This window comes from Oncorhynchus masou, chromosome 26, assembly GCF_036934945.1.
Source record: "Oncorhynchus masou masou isolate Uvic2021 chromosome 26, UVic_Omas_1.1, whole genome shotgun sequence".
NCBI lineage: Eukaryota > Metazoa > Chordata > Actinopteri > Salmoniformes > Salmonidae > Oncorhynchus > Oncorhynchus masou.
Window position 1 is genome coordinate 3895853 of NC_088237.1, and position 19807 is coordinate 3915659.

Sequence of the window (19807 nt, forward strand, 5' to 3'; positions counted from 1 at the left end):
CTACATAAGACAGGGGTGTTGTTTCAGCAGAGAGGAAGAGGCGAAGCGAGACGGGTCACTCTCTCAAAAATCTGTCCTGAATAAGCTCAATGCGTTTCGATAAAAACAATATGCAGACCTAAATTTGTCGACTGCATTACCGCCTTGTATCCATTATATATGGATCTCTGGTTTCAGCCATTTGCAAATTAGAAAGAAAAGTTGGCGGGTGCACTGCATTGTCCCCCTAAACCAAATGTATATTTTTCCATAACTCTATAATTACTCCTGTCTTAATGAAATCATTTAAAATAGCTACACAGGATCATTACCTTCTTTAAAATAAAAAAAATGCTGTGGATTGTTTCAAATCACAAGTGCATAGGCCTATGCAGTGGCGACCTGTCATTCAGGGCAGGTGGGGCTCAAAACAGGTGGGGCTCTGCATACAAACATGGTCTCTTTTTTTACTTTCTTGAAAGAGGGAGCTCTAAAATGCAGGCCTAGATCAGTGCTCTCTGTTATGGGGCAACCAGCGGAAAATACGGAGTGTAGGGGTTGGTAATGTTCTCTAGTTGCGCCGTGATTGGCTCAGTGTTGTCACTCATGGGGACTGCGTCACAGCAAAATCTACGGTTATAACAAAAAAATTCAAGCCCCTTGGGTGCTGCCATAGTTACATTAGAAGTGCCCCTCCAAGAATGCTCAAGGTCATTGGCACCAGATATTATGTAAAATCAGGTTATATCTACTGTAGCTTTCATTGGACTGATCATGTCAACATCATACTTTCAAAATCTTAGCTAGCAGTCAACATCATGAATCAAGTCAACAATCTACTGGCAAATCATTTTCAATACTTGTCATATGAAGAGAAAGTATGAAGATAAAATGTATTGGTGCTCATCGGCCATTACACAACAAGTTGGAAATCGCATATTCAACAATGAGTGGTTTGGAAGGAATCAGTGGCTCACTGCAAGCCTTGCAAAGTAATCACTCATTGGAGTGGGTGTGTGGCCCAAGTCTGGGTTTAAGGGTCTCTCTTCCAAGCTTAAAAGGATAAACATTCAACATTGAACATGCTGTCAATCCAGCATGACTTTTGCTGCACTCAAAACAACTGGAAACTCAGAACTGGGAAATCTCAGACTTCACTGAGTTCAAGACAACAGGGAAATCGTTAAAAAAAAGAAGAGCTCCGACTGGGAACGGTCATCCATCTCGGAATTCCAAGTAGGGAACTCAGGCCTTTTTCTAGAGCTCTGACCTGAAGATCGCTGACGTCATGATTCAACATTTTTTAATATATTTTTTTTAAAGAGGTCCTAGTTGTCTTGAAAGCACCATAAATCCAGAGAATGTCAGACATTGACAAAATTGGCCCATGAAGGACCGCCGCGCCACCTTCATGTTTAAGTGAGCACAGCACAACAAGGTAAGTCCAAAAATGTCTTTTATGCTGCTGCTTAAATTATGTAATATGCCAGGGAGATATGTATACTGTAGCTAAGAAAATAATAATACTAAGTGTATATTGTGTAGTAAGCTGTTTGTAGCCCCTGTGCCTCAACCTAATAATTAGGTCCCTTTCCCTCTCATAATTTAGCCTACTGTTCTGACTTGGTGGTGCACATGTAGTCTATAGCCTGTTTTAGAGAAATGTAATAATCAAATATTGTAAGAGCTTTCATTGTCTGCTTATATGCCCCCTTTATTTATCCTACAGTTCTGACTTGGTGTACAGGGAGAAAAGGCCCATGTTCTGAATTCTGTCGCTGTACATTTCAAAAGTGCTGAACAAATAGTTATATTGACTACATCCATCCTAGCTCGCTCATTAATGTCTTAATCGAAATTACAGATTGCCTCTTACCCGCTCGTTATGACATAGTTTGGAGATCTCAATTGTCAGTAGAAACCACATTTGTTTAAGCATGTCAGCCATATCAGCTATGGATTTAAAAAAATATATTTATTTGCGTTTCTCTCCAGAATTTTAACACCAATAAACCCATCCGTTTAAAACATTCAGTAAATGTCAACCTAGCAAACCAGGCAACCAGGCAAACATTCTAAACAATGTGTTGGTTCGTTGCTAGCTAGCTGGTTGGCCAATTCAAATAATGACCAGAGTATAGCTGACAATTAGGGGTGTGCCGAGTAGTTGGACAAAACAAGTATCATAACGGATATGGGAAATTGTGTGTAATGATCATGTGTAATGATCTTAACCTAACCCAGCTGCTGACTAAGTCTACATGGCCCAACCCTAGAGATCCTTCAAAGTCAAATCTGATTGATCTTAATTTAATGAATACACCAGAGAAATACAGTGGGGCTTTCAAAGCAGTGGGGTTTACCATAATTTGCAAATAAATTCATTAAAAATCCTACAATGTGATTTTCTGGATTTTTTTTCTTCTCATTTTGTCTGTCATAGTTGAAGTGTACCTATGATGAAAATTACAGGCCTCTCATCTTTTTTAAGTGGGAGAACTTGCACAATTGGTGGCTGACTAAATACTTTTTTGCCCCACTGTATGTTTCTACTGGTGTCTTCAACCAAGACATTAGTGACCAAAAATCTTAGCCTCGTGTCATCACAAGGAAGAAAATTAAAAACTTCAGTGATCTTTATTTTAGTGACCTTTATTGCATTTCAGCTATCCCTGAACCTGATTCAATACTATTGTGGAAAGTCATGCACCCTTCAAAGAATTAAGGATTAAAGGAAGATTGAATGCCTGGTAGAGAATTATCAGAAGTCATTCATAAAAGAGATTTTTTGGTAAAGGCCAGGAACACAGGCTTAGGCCCAGACTGAAAAGCTTTTTAAGCAACTCAGGAATCATTTTGTAAAACAAATCAGAATAGATATATCAGATTATTATGTAACCACTCTATCAGAATGTAATGGTAACCCGGCTAAATTCTGGAAAACTGTCAAATCCCTGAAGGGTTCTACTTCCTCTCTGCCACAAGACATTAATTAAGACACTGACCTCATTACGGAAGAAAATGCCATCATTGATGCATTTAATATTCATTTTTACTCCAGCGGGCTCCCGATGGCACAGCGGTCTAAGGCACTGCATCTCAGTGCTTGAGGTGTCACTACAGACACTCTGGTTCGAATCCAGGCTGTATCACAACCGGTCGTGATTGGGAGTCCCATAGGGCGGCACACAATTGGCCCAGCGTCGTCCGGATTTGGCTGGTGTAGGCCACCATTGTAAATAGGAATTTACTTTGTAAACTTGCTGAATGATCAGCGAAATGATAGTCAAAGCTTTTCTTTTAGGCTATTTATAGAAAAATAAGTACTGCTTTGCGAGCAATAGACAACAATAAATCTACAGAGGCCGACCAATTGGATCCTGGTCTGCTTAAGTGTGCAGCGCCTATTATTGTTGGCTGAATAACACTTTTTTTTACTTAACATTGTTATCAGGACATATTCCAAAAGTATGAGAAAGGTATTTTTGAATGTAAATCAATCACGGTTTATGCATGGGCATAGCACTATTATCAAAACAAAATCAAATCATTAAAGCAAACACATGAAATATGCTGCTTTGTTTATGAACCTGTCAAAAGCTTTTGATAGTGTTGATCATGCTATTTTAATGAATAAGTTGTCCTGAATAGGCCTGAGCTCGGCCACCTGCTCATGGTTTCTTAGTGACAGTACTCAGGCTATCGTGACTGACGGGGTTAAGTCTGCATTTCTTGAAGTACATAAAGGTGTACCCACAGGGGTCAATAGTGTTCACTTCACTACTTATATAAACACCATTGGTCAATCTGTAAAAGAATTGTAAACTTAATCTACACTACATTGCCAAAGGTGTGTAGACACCTGCTTGTCAAACATCTAATTCTAAAATCATTGGCATTAATATGGAGTTGGTCCTCCCCCCTTCAATTCATTCCAAGTGTGTTCGATGGGGGCTCTGTCAGGACTGTGCAGGCCAGTCAAGTTCTTCAACACAGATCTCGACAAGCCATTTCAGTACGGACCTCGCTTTGTGCACTGGGGCATTGTCATGCTGAAACAGGAAAGGGCCTTCCCCAAACACACCTACTAATTCAAGTTTTTATTTTTTATTTTTTTTACTATTTCTACATTGTAGAATAATAGTGAAGACCTCAACTAGGAAATAACACTTATGGAATCATGTAGCAACAAAGTGTGTTAAACAAATCAAAGTATATTTTATATTTGAGATTCTTCAAAGTAGCCACCCTTTGCCTTGACAGCTTTGCACACTCTTGGCATTCTCTCAACCAGCTTCATGAGGTAGTCACCTGGAATGCATTTCAATGAACAGGTGTGCCGTGTTAAAAGTTAATTTGTGGAATTTCTTTCCTTCTTAAGCCAATCAGTTGTGTTGTGACAAGGTAGGGGTGGTATACAGAAGATAGGGCTATCTACTAAAAGACCAAGTCCATACTATGGCAAGAACAGCTCAAATAAGCAAATGGAAATGACAGTACATCATTACTTTAGGACATGAAGGACAGTCAATATGGACCATTTCAAGAACTTCTTCAGTAGGAAAAACCCTAAAGAGCTATGATGAAACTGCCTCTCATGAGGACCACCACAGGAAAGGAAAATCCAGAGTTACCTTTGCTTCAGAGGACAAGTTCATTAGAGTTACCATCCTCAGAAATTGCAGCCCAAATAAATGCTTCAGAGTTCAAGTAACAGACATCTCAACATCAACTGTCCCGAGGAGACTGCGTGAATCAGGTCTTCATAGTCGAATTTCTGCAAAGAAACCACGACTAAAGGACAGCAATAAGAAGAAGAGACTTGCTTGGGCCAAGAAACACGAGCAATGGACAATAGACCGGTGGAAAACTGTCCTTTGGCCTGTTAAGTCCAAATTTGAGATTTTTGGTACCAACCAGTGTCTTTGTGAGACGCAGAGTAGGTGAACGGATGATCTCCGCATGTGTGGTTTCCCATCGTGAACTATGGAGGAGAATGTGTGATGGTGTGGGGGTGCTTTGCTGGTGACACTATCAGTAATTTACACTGCTCAAAAAAATAAAGGGAACACTTAAACAACACAATGTAACTCCAAGTCAATCACACTTCTGTGAAATCAAACTGTCCACTTAGGAAGCAACACTGATTGACAATACATTTCACATGCTGTTGTGCAAATGGAATAGACAACAGGTGGAAATTATAGGCAATTAGCAAGACACCCCCATTAAAGGAGTGGTTCTGCAGTTGGTGACCACAGACCACTTCTCAGTTCCTATGCTTCCTGGCTGATGTTTTGGTCACTTTTGAATACTGGCGGTGCTTTCACTCTAGTGGTAGCATGAGATGGAGTCTACAACCCACACAAGTGGCTCAGGTAGTGCAGCTCATCCAGGATGGAACATCAATGCGAGCTGTGGCAAGAAGGTTTGCTGTGTCTGTCAGCGTAGTGTCCAGAGCATGGAGGCACTACCAGGAGACAGGCCAGTACATCAGTAGACGTGGAGGAGGCCGTAAGAGGGCAACAACCCAGCAGCAGGACCGCTACCTCCGCCTTTGTGCAAGGAGGAGCACAGCCAGAGCCCTGCAAAATGACCTCCAGCAGGCCACAAATGTGCATGTCTTCTCAAACGGTCAGAAACACTCAAAGGAGAAGTTACAGGTCTGTGAGAGCCAGAAATCTTGCTTGTTTGTAGGTGACCAAATACTTATTTTCCACCATAATTTTTAAATTAATTAATAAAAAAATCCTACAATGTGATTTTCTGGATTTTTTTTCTCATTTTGTCTGTCATAGTTGAAGTGTACCTATGATGAAAATTACAGGCCTCTCATCTTTTTAAGTGGGAGAACTTGCACAATTGGTGGCTGACTAAATACTGTTTTGCCCCACTGTACTTTCCATCTCTGCAGTACAGTTGATAACCATTACTATAAATGCCAAAAATCCAATCTTACTGAAACATATCACTTGTACTGGTACAGATCTAATACTCACACCCCTCTCAGAAACCCTCCCCCTTGACCAATCTTCTTTCTTCACTGCCTCAGCATATGACAACTTCTGCACTACTCTAATACTTGAAACCTCAACCTGCCTCTCTCGCACTGGACATCTGATCCCCAGCTCCATGGGCACCCCTACAATTACCACATATTTCCCCAATGCTACACATTTCTTTGTCTCACGCCCTTTTGCACACTTCTCACACGTTCGAACCTCCCTCCTACACATTGCTGCCACATGCCCATAAGCTTGACACCTGTAACAACATAATGTAGTCGGCACAAAGCTCGTACAGGATAATTTATATTTCCTAACATCACTTTGTCAGGCAAAGACTCAACATCAAAACTCAAAAGAACAGACAATGACTCCTCTGTTTCTCCACTCACGCCATCCTGTCTGCGTTGCACCAAACTGCGAGCATCACAAACACCGGGAATCTTCCCCTTCAATTGGTCAGCCTTCACATTTACTGCTACCCCCAGTAATCACTTTCAATGTCACCCTTTTCTTGAGAGCAAAACAATTCACATCTCTTGCCCCCATTCGGGGCAGGCACACACACATTTGACATTACTCGTCGGTATAGGTCCCTTTCACCACCTTAGGTTCAACAAACGGGTTACAATTTTTACAAGTAGTATGCAACTATACTAAACAAAAATATATAGGCAATATGCAACAATTCCAACTATTTTACTGAGTTACAGATCATATAAGGGCTAGGCCCTAATCTATGGATTTCACATGACTGGGCAGGGGCGCAGCCATAGGCCCACCCACTGGGGAACCAGTCCCAACCAATCAGAATGGGTTTTATTATAGACAGAAATACTCCTCAGCTTCCTCAGCTGTCCAGGTGGCTGGTTTCAGACGATCCTGCAGGTGAAGAAGACGGATGTGGAGGTCCTGGGCTGGTGTGGTTACACATGGCCTGCAGTTGTGAGGCCGGTTGGACGTAGTGCCAAATTCTCGAAAACTACATTGGAGGCAGCTTATGGTAATTCTCTGGGAACAGCTCTGGTGGACATTCCTGCAGTCAGCATGCCAATTGCACATCTCAAGCTTTGAGGGAGCATCTGTGGCATTGTGTTGGGTGACAAAACTGCACATTTTAGAGTGGCCTTTTATTGTCCCCAGCACAAGGTGCATCTGTGTAATGATCATGCTGTTTAATCAGCTTCTTGATATGCCACAGCTGTCAGGTGGCTGGATTATCTTGGTAAAGGAGAAATGCTCAGTAAAAGGGATGTAAACACATTTGAGAGAAATTATATTTTTGTGTGTATCGTACTGGGATCTTATTTCAGCTAATGAAACATGGGACCAACACTATACATGTTGCTTTTATATTTTTGTTCAGTATAGGTTTCCGTGAATATGGTTTCCATCAAAGTTGACAGAACTTCACTAAAGAGCAAGTACATGTCTGTAATGTAATTATATTTACAGAATACATTGGCCATATGACTATGTAACACCTACCGCCTATAGAGTTACCTCACATGGCACAACTACCAGACTACGGCAGTTCCTTTTTACTGAGGGGGAACCATAAGAAGACTGGTTTGTGTCAGGCCACCCATTGAATTGGCTCATGAGTTCTGAGCATTACAATGGACCAGAAAACACTTTATAAAAAGTGTATTTTTTAGTTACAAGATTAAAACTGGCACTTCCTGTTTGTTAGCCAGTTCCAACAGTCATCAATCAATAATACATAGCCGGCTGGTAGTCTCAGACGGGTTGCCTTCCACAATGCACCGGCTTATACGTCTGTACGTAAAAAAACATCAGTTTGGCATTGAGGAACGGACGGAGTTGGGACATCCGGCATTTCTATGTCACTGCCATATCTGCATTATTGCCCCAACTCCAGACCTCAAGTACCCCCAACAGTACACATTTTTAATGTAGCCCCAGACAAGCACACCTGACTCAACTTGTCAACTAATCATCAAGCCCTTGAGTTGAATGAGGTGTGTTTTTCCAGGGCTACAACAAAATGTGTACTGTTGAGGAACGGAGTTGGGAAACACTGCCCTTGCACAATGAGGGAGTTCTATTAATCTGAGCTGCAGTGCAACGGTATGGCCTGTGAGGTGAATGAGCAAAAGTGGTGTGGGAGGAGCGCCCTTCTCAAATCTAACAGTAATTTGCCTCGCTCTGTCATTTTGTCAATAAGGCAGCATGGTGCATCGTCCAGTATCCCTTCTCCATAAAATATGTTAACATTTTGAAACTAGTTCTCATTGGGAAGGCCCATTTAAAGCATTTTTTTCTACAAAAGGAATTACAACAACCCTACTCATTACACCACGTGCTCAATCTTGCCTTCGTCACCTTTGTTTTGAGCTGACTTTGCATTGGGCTTTTAAATGGGGCACCTGGCTCACGCCCAAGAGGCAGTTCCAAAATGAATGCAATCACTTTTCAGCAGGTGCAAACTCCTCTCACTGGGTTAATCTGGGCCGGATAATCTTATCCCCTCAATTCCCACTAGCATTTTAAACCCTGTCCACCCGAACGTGTGATTTGTTGTGAGAGTTATTTCTTCTTTCATTTTATAAAGTTACCAATAGAGTCTGTCATTAATCCAAAACCCAGTCACTGCTGTTGCCTTGGTCTGGATTTCCGAAACTCCCCGGATGGTGGTTTGCGCTCTATTCAATCAATACTTTAAATAGCTTGGAGTACAAAGCAATAAATGAGTTACATCTCAATCATAACAAATACCTTAGCAAACCCACCATCACACCGAGCATGGGGAAGCACGTGGAATGGCGCAAGATATAAAAAATAAAATAACGATAACCGCCAACCCGGAAAGCAGGGCCAACTACACGGTGTACAAAACATACTATGATCCCTTGTTAAATCCACTTTAATCAGTGTAGCTGAAGGGGAGGAGACAGGTTAAAGAAGGATTTTTAAAGATGCACTATGGAGAAATCGCCCCGCCAGTTCCTGGTTGCAAACATTTGAATAGTTTGCCTTATTTCAATTTATGTGAAAAACCAAGCAAGAATAGCATAGAGCGGGGGTATTCAACTCTTGCCCTACAAGGTCCGGAGCCTGCTGGTTTTCTGTTCTACCTAATAATTAATTGCACCCACCTGGTGTCCCAGGTCTAAATCAGTCCCCTGATTGGAGAGGAATAATGACAAAAAAGCAGTGGAACTGGCTTCGAGGTCCAGAGTTGAGTTTGAGGGGTGTAGAGAATCATTCTACCATCTAAACCGCTGTTTGAAGCAGGTGTACAAAACTGATACCTAACAGGAAGCATAGAAAGTGGACATAGAACATATCTACTTATTTTTAGACTTGCTTCCAATGAAAATGACAGATTTATAACAAACATTTCTATGTGAATTTGGTCGGGATGCCCCAAAAGGGTACATATTGCAGCTTTAAGCCTTGAGACATGGATGGTGTATGTGTGACATTCAGAGGGTGAATGGGCAAGACAAACTATTTAAGTAGTATGGTAGTAGGTGCCAGGCACACCGGTTGTGTCAAGAACTGCAACGCTGCTGCTCAGAAGTTTCCTGTGTGTATCAAGAATGGTCCACCATCCAAAGGACATCCAGCCAACTTGACAACTGTGAGAAGCATAGGAGTCAACATGGGTCAGCATCCTTGTGGACTGCTTTCGACAGCTTGTGGAGTCGATGCCCCGACAAATTAAGGTTGTTCTGAGGGCAAAATGGGGGGACTGAGTGCAACTCAATATTAGGATGGTGTTCTTTTGTACACTCAGTAAGTTAGGTCGGACGCCACAATGAGCTAGCTCAACTAGAGCTCCGCAGCTCAGACATTTGCAGTTTGGACCGACAGCTTGTGCATTGGACATAAGCGCCATGGAAATGTTCCTGCTCCCCTAAGAGGTGATCGACCACAAACACAGGTGGACTACAGGTTATAAAGAGGCAGAGGGCATGAAATGCAAGGAGAGGAGATAAGTAGTATGCTCGAATCACAACAAGAGGGTATTTCAAAATGTTCAGATAATGAAACACAGTCGGTTGGAGTGGAGGCTCAGTAGTTGTTGAGTACTGTAGGATGGTTGTGGTAGGAAGGAATGTTTGTGGTTTCTGGAATGGAGATACCAGCACGTCAATTAGGATACACATAATATAAAAAAGTGCATGCATGATGAAGTAGTGGAAAATATGTAGGGAGAGTGCCAGAGCTGAACAAAACTTTAATAGCGTACCCAAAGTGGAGATAAGCAAGATCCTAACTTGTTACCTGAATAGGGTAGCCTAGTGGTTACAGTGTTGGACTAGTAACTGGAAGGTTGCAAGTTCAAATCCCCGAGCTGACAAGGTACAAATCTGTCGTTCTGCCCCTGAATAGGCAGTTAACCCACTGTTCCTAGGCCGTCATTGAAAATAAGAATTTGTTCTTAACTGACTTGCCTAGTTAAATAAAGGTAAAAAATATAAAATATAATAATATTGCAGATTCTGAATGACAGGAAAACATGGCTTGCCTTAAAACAGTCTTGTCCATAGTTGCCAGTTTAATGCACTACGAGTTTCAGGGGTACATTTGACTTTTCAGAGAAAGGAAGTGGTAACCAGGCAACTTTAGGCCAATTTGTTGCCACAGCATCCCTTACTTTCCATGGGAGAACATCCTCACCTGGCTGATAGTGGACAGATCTAAAAGACAGGTGGTCTGCTGGAGCACCTAGAGGAGCTGCTGAACTACACACATCAATGGCATTAGTGAGGTGTCCCACTCCTTTCTCATAATCTCCTGAGGGTTGGAAAACAAAATGGATTAGTTGAAAGGCACACTGTCAGGTCGAGATCAGATGAGGTCTAAATTATTATACTGAACAAAAATATAAAGGCAACAAGTTAAGTGTTGGTCCCATGTTTCATGAGCTGAAATAAAATATCCCAGAAATGTTCCATATGTACAAAAAGCTTATTAATCTCAAATTTTAGGCACATATTTGTTTCATCCCTGTAGGTGAGCATTTCTTCTTTGCCAAGATAATTCATCCACCTGACAGGTGTGACATATCAAGAAGCTGATTAAACAGCATGATCATTACACAGATGCACCTTGTGTTGGACATTAAAAGGCCACAAATGTGCAGTTTTGTCACACAACACAATGCCACAGATGTGTCCAATTTTGAGGGAGTGTGCAATTGGCATGCTGACTGCATGAATGTCCACTAGAGCTGTTGTCAGAGAATAGAATGTTCATTTCTCTACCATAAGCCGCCTCTGTTATTTTAGAGAATTTGTCAGTATGTCCAACCGGCCTCACAACCGCAGACCACGTGTAACTACACCAGCACCTCCACATCCGGCTTCTTCACCTGTGGGATCGTCTGAGACCAGCCACCCGGACAGCTGATGAAACGGAGGAGTATGTCTGTCTGTAATAAAGCCTTTTTGTGGCAAAAAAAATAAAATCTGGCTCCCCAGTGGGTGGGCTTCGCTCCCAGGCCTAACCATGGCTGCGCACCTGCTCAGTCATGTGAAATCCATAAATTAGGGCCTAATTAAATTATTTCAATTGATTGATTTCCATACAGTGCCTTGCGAAAGTATTAGGCCCCCTTGAACTTTGCGACCTTTTGCCACATTTCAGGCTTCAAACATAAAGATAAAAAACTGTATTTTTTTGTGAAGAATCAACAACAAGTGGGACACAATCATGAAGTGGAACGACATTTATTCAATATTTTAAACTTTTTTAACAAATCAAAAACTGAAAAATTGGGCGTGCAAAATTAAATTAATTAAATTAAGGGAGGAGGTGAGGGCACTCAGAGTGTGGTGTCAGGAAAACAACCTCTCACTCAATGTCAACAAAAGAAGATGATCGTGGACTTCAGGAAACAGCAGAGGGAGCACCCCCCTATCCATCGACGAGACCGCAGTGGAGGTGGAAAGCTTCAAGTTCCTTGGCGTACACATCACGGACAAACTGAAATGGTCCACCCATACAGAGTGGTGAAGAAGGCGCAAGGAGGCTGAAGAAATTTGGCTTGTCACCCAAAACCCTCAGACTTTTACAGATGCACAATTGAGAACATCCTATCGGGCTGTATCACCGCCTGGTATGGCAACTGCACCACCCACAACTGCAAGGCTCTCCAGAGGGTGGTGCGGTCTGCCCAACGCATCACCGGGGGCAAACTACCTGCCCTCCAGGACACCTACACTACCCGATGTCACGGTAATCAGACAAAAAGATCATCAAGGACAACAACCACCCTAGCCACTGCCTGTTCATCCTGCTACCATCCAGAAGGTGAGGTCAGTACAGGTGCATATCAAAGCTGGGCCTGAGAGACTGAAAAACAGCTTCTATCTCAAGGCCATCAGACTGGTAAACAGCCATCACTGACACAAAGGTTGCTGCCTACATCATCATTGGCCACTTCAATAAATTGATCACTAGTCACTTTAATAAGGTTTACATATCTTGCATTACTCATCTCATATGTGTATACTGTATTCTATACCATCTATTTCATCTTGCCTACGCCACTCATCCATATATTTATATGTACATATTCTTATTCCATCCCTTTACTTAGATTTGTGTGTATTAGGCATGTGACCAATAAAAATCGATTTGATTTATTCAAAGGTTGCACCGCTGTCAAGCTAACTCTGCTCACCTGGGGCACTTGGCCATGCAAAACAAACTCCAGCATTGTTATGAATGTTCTTAAACTGCCCTCTGCCAGCAGCGCCATGGTGGTGCCCAAAAATCGTGATAGAGGCAAATGACTTTTGTCTAAATGGTCTGGAAATATGGCATTGCTATCTTTAGTAGGAAACAACTTTGCCATCAACGAGTAAAGTTAGTCAAAAACATAGCTAGCATTGCTAACGGTCGCTAGCTAAAATCTGTGTTGGTCTCCCCCCAATCTTAACATTAAAGTAAATCTGGGAACATCAAAATTATGACTAAAGGTTAATTGAATATGCTCAGTCAGTCGGACACGCTTCTCAGATAGGGTATTGCTTGTTCTTGAGAATAGCCATAGCTAGCTACAATAGTGATCACTCGAGAGTAGTTAATGTCAGTGCATCATTCAGATAAAGCTTGCTAACTAGTTGGTTGTGCTAGAGAATATATAATCATGCTAGCTAATTGTTTCACCGTCCAAATATGAAATTACAAGACAAAAAGGACACTTACCTAAACTGTTCCTCTATGTCCTCTTAGTGGTGAAGGTAAGGTAGCTGATCTCCTTCCCAGAGACTTCTGCCCAAATGCACTCCATGGGGGTCTAGAAGTAAATGTCTGACTTTGTTTTGGGTCACCAAAAAACCCGTTCTGATACATTTAAGATGCATTAGTTAGTATCCATGAAATGTCCCATGTCCGTCCAGTTGATCAAGACGGAATAACGTTATGTCAAGGAGGTCCGATTGTTTTTTCTGCCTGCCTTAGAGAATTCAGATTTCTCTGCAATATAGGTAAACTACTGAGAACACCATCTACGGTATATTGCACAATGACACAAATATCTCCTAATGCCTCAAATTGTGGAGAAAAATAAAACCGGCCATAATGTCAAGCTGTGCATGAGATGAAGTCAAGCCGGCCAAGTACCCTATGCTAACATTTCAGCATAATAAAGGCTCTCTCTCATAATAACATGCATCCGGCTTATTTCGTATTAACTTGATCTTTAATGTCTTAAAGTAATGTTTTGCCATAATATGGACTTGGTCTTTTACCAAATAGGGCTATCTTCTGTATACCACCCTTACCTTGTTACAACACAACTGATTGGCTCAAACGCATTAAGGAAAGAAATACCCCAAATTAACTTAACAAAGCACACCAGTTTCGCTCCAGTTTCAACTGACCTGAGCCCTAGGACCATGCCCCAGGACTACCTGACATGATGACTCCTTGTTGTCCCCAGTCCACCTGGCCGTGCTGCTGCTCCAGTTTCAACTGTTCTGCCTTATTATTATTCGACCATGCTGGTCATTTATGAACATTTTGGCCATCTTGGCCATGTTCTGTTATAATCTCTACCCGGCACAGCCAGAAGAGGACTGGCCACCCCACATAGCCTGGTTCCTCTCTAGGTTTCTTCCTAGGTTTTGGCCTTTCTAGGGAGTTTTTCCTAACCACCGTGCTTCTACACCTGCATTGCTTGCTGTTTGGGGTTTTAGGCTGGGTTTCTGTATAGCACTTTGAGATATCAGCTGATGTACGAAGGGCTATATAAATAAATTTGATTTGACACCTGTTAATTGCATTCCAGGTGACTACCTCATGAAGCTGGTTGAGATGTCATCAAGGCAAAGGGTGGCTACTTTGAAGAATCTTAAATATAAAATATTTTTGATTTGTTTAACACTTTATTGGTTACGACATGATTACATGTGTTATTTCATAGTTTTGATGTCTTCACTATTATTCTACAATGTAGAATGTAAAAATAAAGATAAACCCTTGAATGAGTAGGTGTTCTAAAACTTTTGACCGGTAATGTATGTAAAGTTAGTAAAAAAAAAAGTGAACTAGGCCTTTATTACTCCTGTATGAGCAGAGAAAAACTTGTCAGCACTCACTGTGTGTTTGACATGCTCCTTGTTCTCTTAAGTAAAGCATTCCTCACTGAAGTCAAAAGCATTTTGTCTTGCCATCTAGCACAATAGAACGAGAAAGATTGAAAATTAACTAAACTGACACAGTATACTGTACACACTGTATCAAAAAGGGAAACCGATACTACATTTAGCTTGTGACTTTATTCCAGCAATAGTGAAAGCAGTGTATCATCTTTTGTTTAACACCAAAGGCCTCCTGGATTAGATTGTGTGGCAGAAGTCATAATCCTAAAAGAGAATGAAGATTGTACATATTAATTGGCAATAAAGTATTATTCTATTCAATTAATAACTTATGTAATACGATCAATATTATTTCATCAATCAACAAAAAAAGACAACTCATAAGCACAAGGATAAATCACTTTCGCGTGTCTCCCTACCACATCAGTGTGTTGGCTCTTGCACAGCCACTGTGCTCTGTAACTCTCGTAGTGTGTGTCATGGGTCATGTCCTTCAGGTCCTGCATATGAGTCCTCACCAACATGTTCCTCAGGTGGACAAAGTCACTGTGATATGGGTTCTCCACTGACAGCACAACAAGACAACAGTGAACTGCAATAAACTTAAATGGAGTGTACAGTACATTTATCTCAAGTTCACTTACAAGGTGTGTGCATGTTCGTGTGTGTGTCTGTATTTAATCTGCACCTTCCACCACTCCCCAGGGGTAGAGACGGGCGCGGATCCGCCGACCATTAACATCCACCACCATGTTACTGCCGATCACTGCAAACGGAACACTCCTCTGACAGAGAATGAGACAAAGAAACTTATAGAAGACACTTCCTCATTTAGCAGCAAGGTAAATCCATTTGAACGGATTTGATTTTTTTGTTGTTATTGACAGCATCCCTTTTGATTTAAGCAAAACTTTTCTTACATGTTTGCCCATGGAAGAGGTGGTCAGAAAGGGACTTTTTTGACCTGAATGCAAAAACATTTAGGAGATAAAGGTCCTCAAATTTCACCCATTTTGCATACTTTACGAGACAACGTCTTATTCCTGGAAAAGATAAACGGTTGAGTTTGACATCATTTAAAAGCTTACAGTGTTGTCAAACTATTTTATTACATCATTATAAAAAATAAAACATTTTTAAACCTTTAATATCAATTATCTAAAAACGTGTCAACTCAGATTGTCATTCGCATATGTGGTAGCTTAGACCCTATTTCACATCTGAAGCTGTTGTGTTGTGCCCGCCATCGGTTGGGACAACATGCTCTTGAATAAAGCGTGGATGTCATTTCAAGCATAGAAATAAGTCACGGAATGGACCTGTCCCTTCAGACCACTGCAATTTAGCTGGTACACCCCTCACCTACCAACCGGCGAGGACGCTGTAATCATTTGATCTGATAAGGTACTTACTACACATCAGGCGGCTGCTTTAAGCAAAGGCCTCCCTTTTTTCCCCACATGAAATCAACTCTTTTGAAATAAAGAGTGAACTTTTTTTTAGGCTTTTTAATTTTTTTTTAACTTAGGCATATGTTTGGCAAGTCTAATGACTCCAATGATGCACAAAGGGCCAATATCTCTGTGTTCAAACTCAAGAATATATTTATCCCGCAAGTATCAAATCCTTCCATTCACACCTGTAGAATTGTGGAACAGAATGTTTTACATTTTTCATTCCAAACTGACTTATTCCCCAAAGAATGTGAGCTGAGAGGAAAGACTAGCTATTCAGGAACTTGGATTGTCATTAAACCCGCTGATAAGGGAGGGGCTATATTCATTCACACTATAAGGCAGAAGATTATCACCAGCCTGATGAACATTTCTATAGGAAATTCAGAACTGACCCCGCATCGGACTTCCAAAGATAACCCAACTATCTGACATTTGCTGTCGATCAGAACTGGATCTTCATCGCAAAATCCTTGCCATACCTGTTTTCTATATGCTACCTAAGATCCATAAGAGCTTATACAAACCTAAGGGCAGACCCAAAATTGCCAGTATTGACTCTCTTCTGGAGCCATTCCTTCATTAAGTCTATAGTGCAAAAACTCCCAGCATTCGTCAAATTTTCTACAGATGTGATTAACAAAATATCAGAACTGTCTAATCTCCCTGACAACTTATTGGCTACATTTGATCTAGAGATCCTCACCACGAATCTCTCATGAAAAAGGCCTAGATGCACTGGGATATTACCAACAGGACCGTCACGGAGAAATGTCACCACCTAGTGAATTATTCTGTGAATTGGCTTCTCTCGTTCACAAAAGCTCAACTACTTTAACCTTTGTTAGTGGAGTTGCTATGGGCTCCACCTTTGCCCCTAATTATGCTAATTTATACGTGAGCCATTTTGAGCAAATGTTTCTGTGATGAGACCAGAAACCCTTACTTCTCAAAGATCCTCGAATGGTTTAGGTATATTGCTGAAATTCTCCGTTTGGATTGGCACTGAACAAGACTATGAGTTCACTTCCGTTTTGAACAATAGGAACACTGGCATGAAGTCTCTATTGAATATGACCATAAGCGGGTCAATTTCTTGGACATGTGGATCGAGGTTGCTAATGGGGAACTTATCACCACTCTATATCAGAAAGAGACTGACAAACACATTTCTCCTAGCAAGTAGCACTCATCGTAGTGTCCAAGAGCCAGTTCTATAGGCTCAAACGTGTGTCATTCAACAGAGGACTATATTGATAAAGCTGTCAACATGAAACAATGTTTTCTGGACAGGGGTTACTCCACTCCGTGTTTGGAAGAGGCATACCAAATTGTGCTCTCTAAACCTCACCAAGGTATACAAAAAAAAAGTTACAACTTCTGAGTTGTTTGTTACTTGCATTTCTACATTCACTGGCATATGCTCACCTGAGACCCAGCACTGGAATTCATGAATTCATGGATCCCCCTTATTCATCTACAAACGGGACCCCAATTTTCACAGTTGACTAGTCCGTGCCAGCCTCAACACGGGTTATAAACAAACCCTCCTTTACTCCCCTGAGACGGAAACTACCCGTGGCAATTGAGCTCAGTGCAACACCAATACAACACCTCAGTCTTCCGACACCCTAGGTCTGGAAAAGGTTGGCGTTAAAGGCCATAACAAATTTTGGGATTTACATCCTACGCTGTTTGTGATAGAAAGTACGTTGGCAAGACATCCAGAAGCTTGAAATAAAGAATAAGTTTGATAAAACGTGTGCTTTATAGAAATCCAAGATGGCGTAGCAGTGAAGATGTTTGTTTTATCCTCTCGTGTACTTTTGTATTTTATATATATATATATATATATATCAATTTATTTTCTCTCTTCTCAATTTTTTTATTCGATTATACCTTCCGGTAACCTGCCTCACCCAATGTGATACGGAATCGCTATTATTTTCAATTTTAGAACACATTCAAGAATCTCCAGAAGCTAACCAGCTAATTAGCTACACGCTATTTAGTCATTGTTAGCCACTGCTAGCGGCTTTTACCTTCTGCACAGATACCAGCACTGTTTTTAGCCTGGATAATACTCGCTTATCTACCAATATCGGACTGTCTCTCTACAACATGCCGGATTCCTGCAGTAATCCCTGGACCACTACTTCTGATCTTCACAGCTGGCTATACTCCATCCGCTGTGCCTTCATCCGGCCTCCGTCGGAGCAGACGCTACTAACTTTAAACGCCGTGTCGCTAGCGTAGTGGGGCTTCCCTGTTCCATCTACTGCTGCCCCCTAGACACTATGATCACTTGGCTACATAGCTGATGCCTACTGGACTGTCCATTAATCACGGTACTCCATTCTGTTTATTTATTTTTTATCTGTCGGCCCCAGCCGCGAACTCAGGCTCTGTATAGTTAATCCGACCCTCTCTGCCTAGTCATCGCCATTTTACCTGCTGTTGTTGTGTTAGCTGATTAGCTGTTGTTGTCTCACCTGTTGTTTTAGCTAGCGCTCCCAATCAACACCTGTGATTACTTTATGCCTCGCTGTATGTCTCTCTCAAATGTCAATGTGCCTTGTATACTGTTGTTCAGGTTAGTTATCATTGTTCTAGTTTACAATGGACCCCCTAGTTCCACTCTTCATACCTTTGATACCTCCTTTGTCCCACCTCCCACACATGCGGTGACCTCACCCATTACAACCAGCATGTCCAGAGATACAACCTCTCTTAACATCACATATATTCTACCACGCCCAGAAATCGGCACCTTTTATTCTTTGTCCCCAACGCTCTAGGCGACCAGTTTTGATAGCCTTTAGCCGCACCCTCATTCTACTCCTCCTCTGTTCTGCGGGTGATGTGGAGGTAAACCCAGGCCATGCATGTCCCCAGGCACCCTCATTTGTTGACTTCTGTGATCGAAAAAGCCTTGGTTTCATGCATGTCAACATCAGAAGCCTCCTCCATAAGTTTGTTTTACTCACTGCTTTAGCACACTCTGCCAACCCTGATGTCCTTGCTGTCTGAATCCTGGCTTAGGAAAGCCACCAAAAATTCTGAGATTTCCATACCCAACTATAACACTTTCCGTCAAGATAGAAGTGCCAAAGGGGGAGGAGTTGCAGTCTACTGCAGAGATAGCCTGCAAAGTAATGTCATATTTTCCAGGTCCATACCCAAACAGTTCGAATTTATAATTTTTAAAATTAATCTCTCCAGAAATAAGTCTCTCACTGTTGCCGCCTGCTACCGACCCCACTCAGCTCCCAGCTGTGCCCTGGACACCATCTGTGAATTGATCGCCCCCCATCTAGCTTCAGAGTTTGTTCTGTTAGGTGACCTAAACTGGGATATGCTTAACACCCCGGCAGTCCTAAAATCTAAGCTAGATGCCCTCAATCTCATACAAATCATCAAGGAACCCACCAGGTACAACCCCAAATCTGTAAGCAAGGACACCCTCATAGACGTTATCCTGACCAACTGGCCCTCCAAATACATCTCCGCTGTCTTCAATCAGGATCTCAGCGATCACTGCCTCATTGTCTGTATCCGCTACAGGTCCGCAGTCAAACGATCACCCCTCATCACTGTCAAACGCTCCATAAAACACTTCTGCGAGCAGGCCTTTCTAATCAACCTAGCCAGGGTATCCTGGAAGGATATTGACCTCATCCCGTCAGTTGAGGATGCCTGGTCATTCTTTAAAAGTAACTTCCTCAGCATTTTAGATAAGCATGCTCCGTTCAAAAAAATGCAGAAATAAGAACAGATATAGCCCCTG

The 19807-nt window shown here is 41.8% G+C and overlaps 1 protein-coding gene across 1 annotated transcript in view; it reads right to left on the reverse strand.

The window, feature by feature from the left end:
• Positions 1 to 14728: 14728 nt before the first annotated feature.
• LOC135514659 (septin-5-like) overlaps positions 14729 to 19807 on the reverse strand; it is a 28664-nt gene continuing 23585 nt past the window's right edge. Inside the window, exons 10-12 of the mRNA XM_064938150.1 lie at positions 15255 to 15351; positions 14986 to 15131; positions 14729 to 14830 (exon numbers count right to left, since the gene is read on the reverse strand). Of these exons, the coding sequence (XP_064794222.1) occupies positions 14804 to 14830; positions 14986 to 15131; positions 15255 to 15351 (270 nt within the window). The 3' untranslated portion in view covers positions 14729 to 14803. The remainder of the gene's footprint in view (positions 14831 to 14985; positions 15132 to 15254; positions 15352 to 19807) is intronic.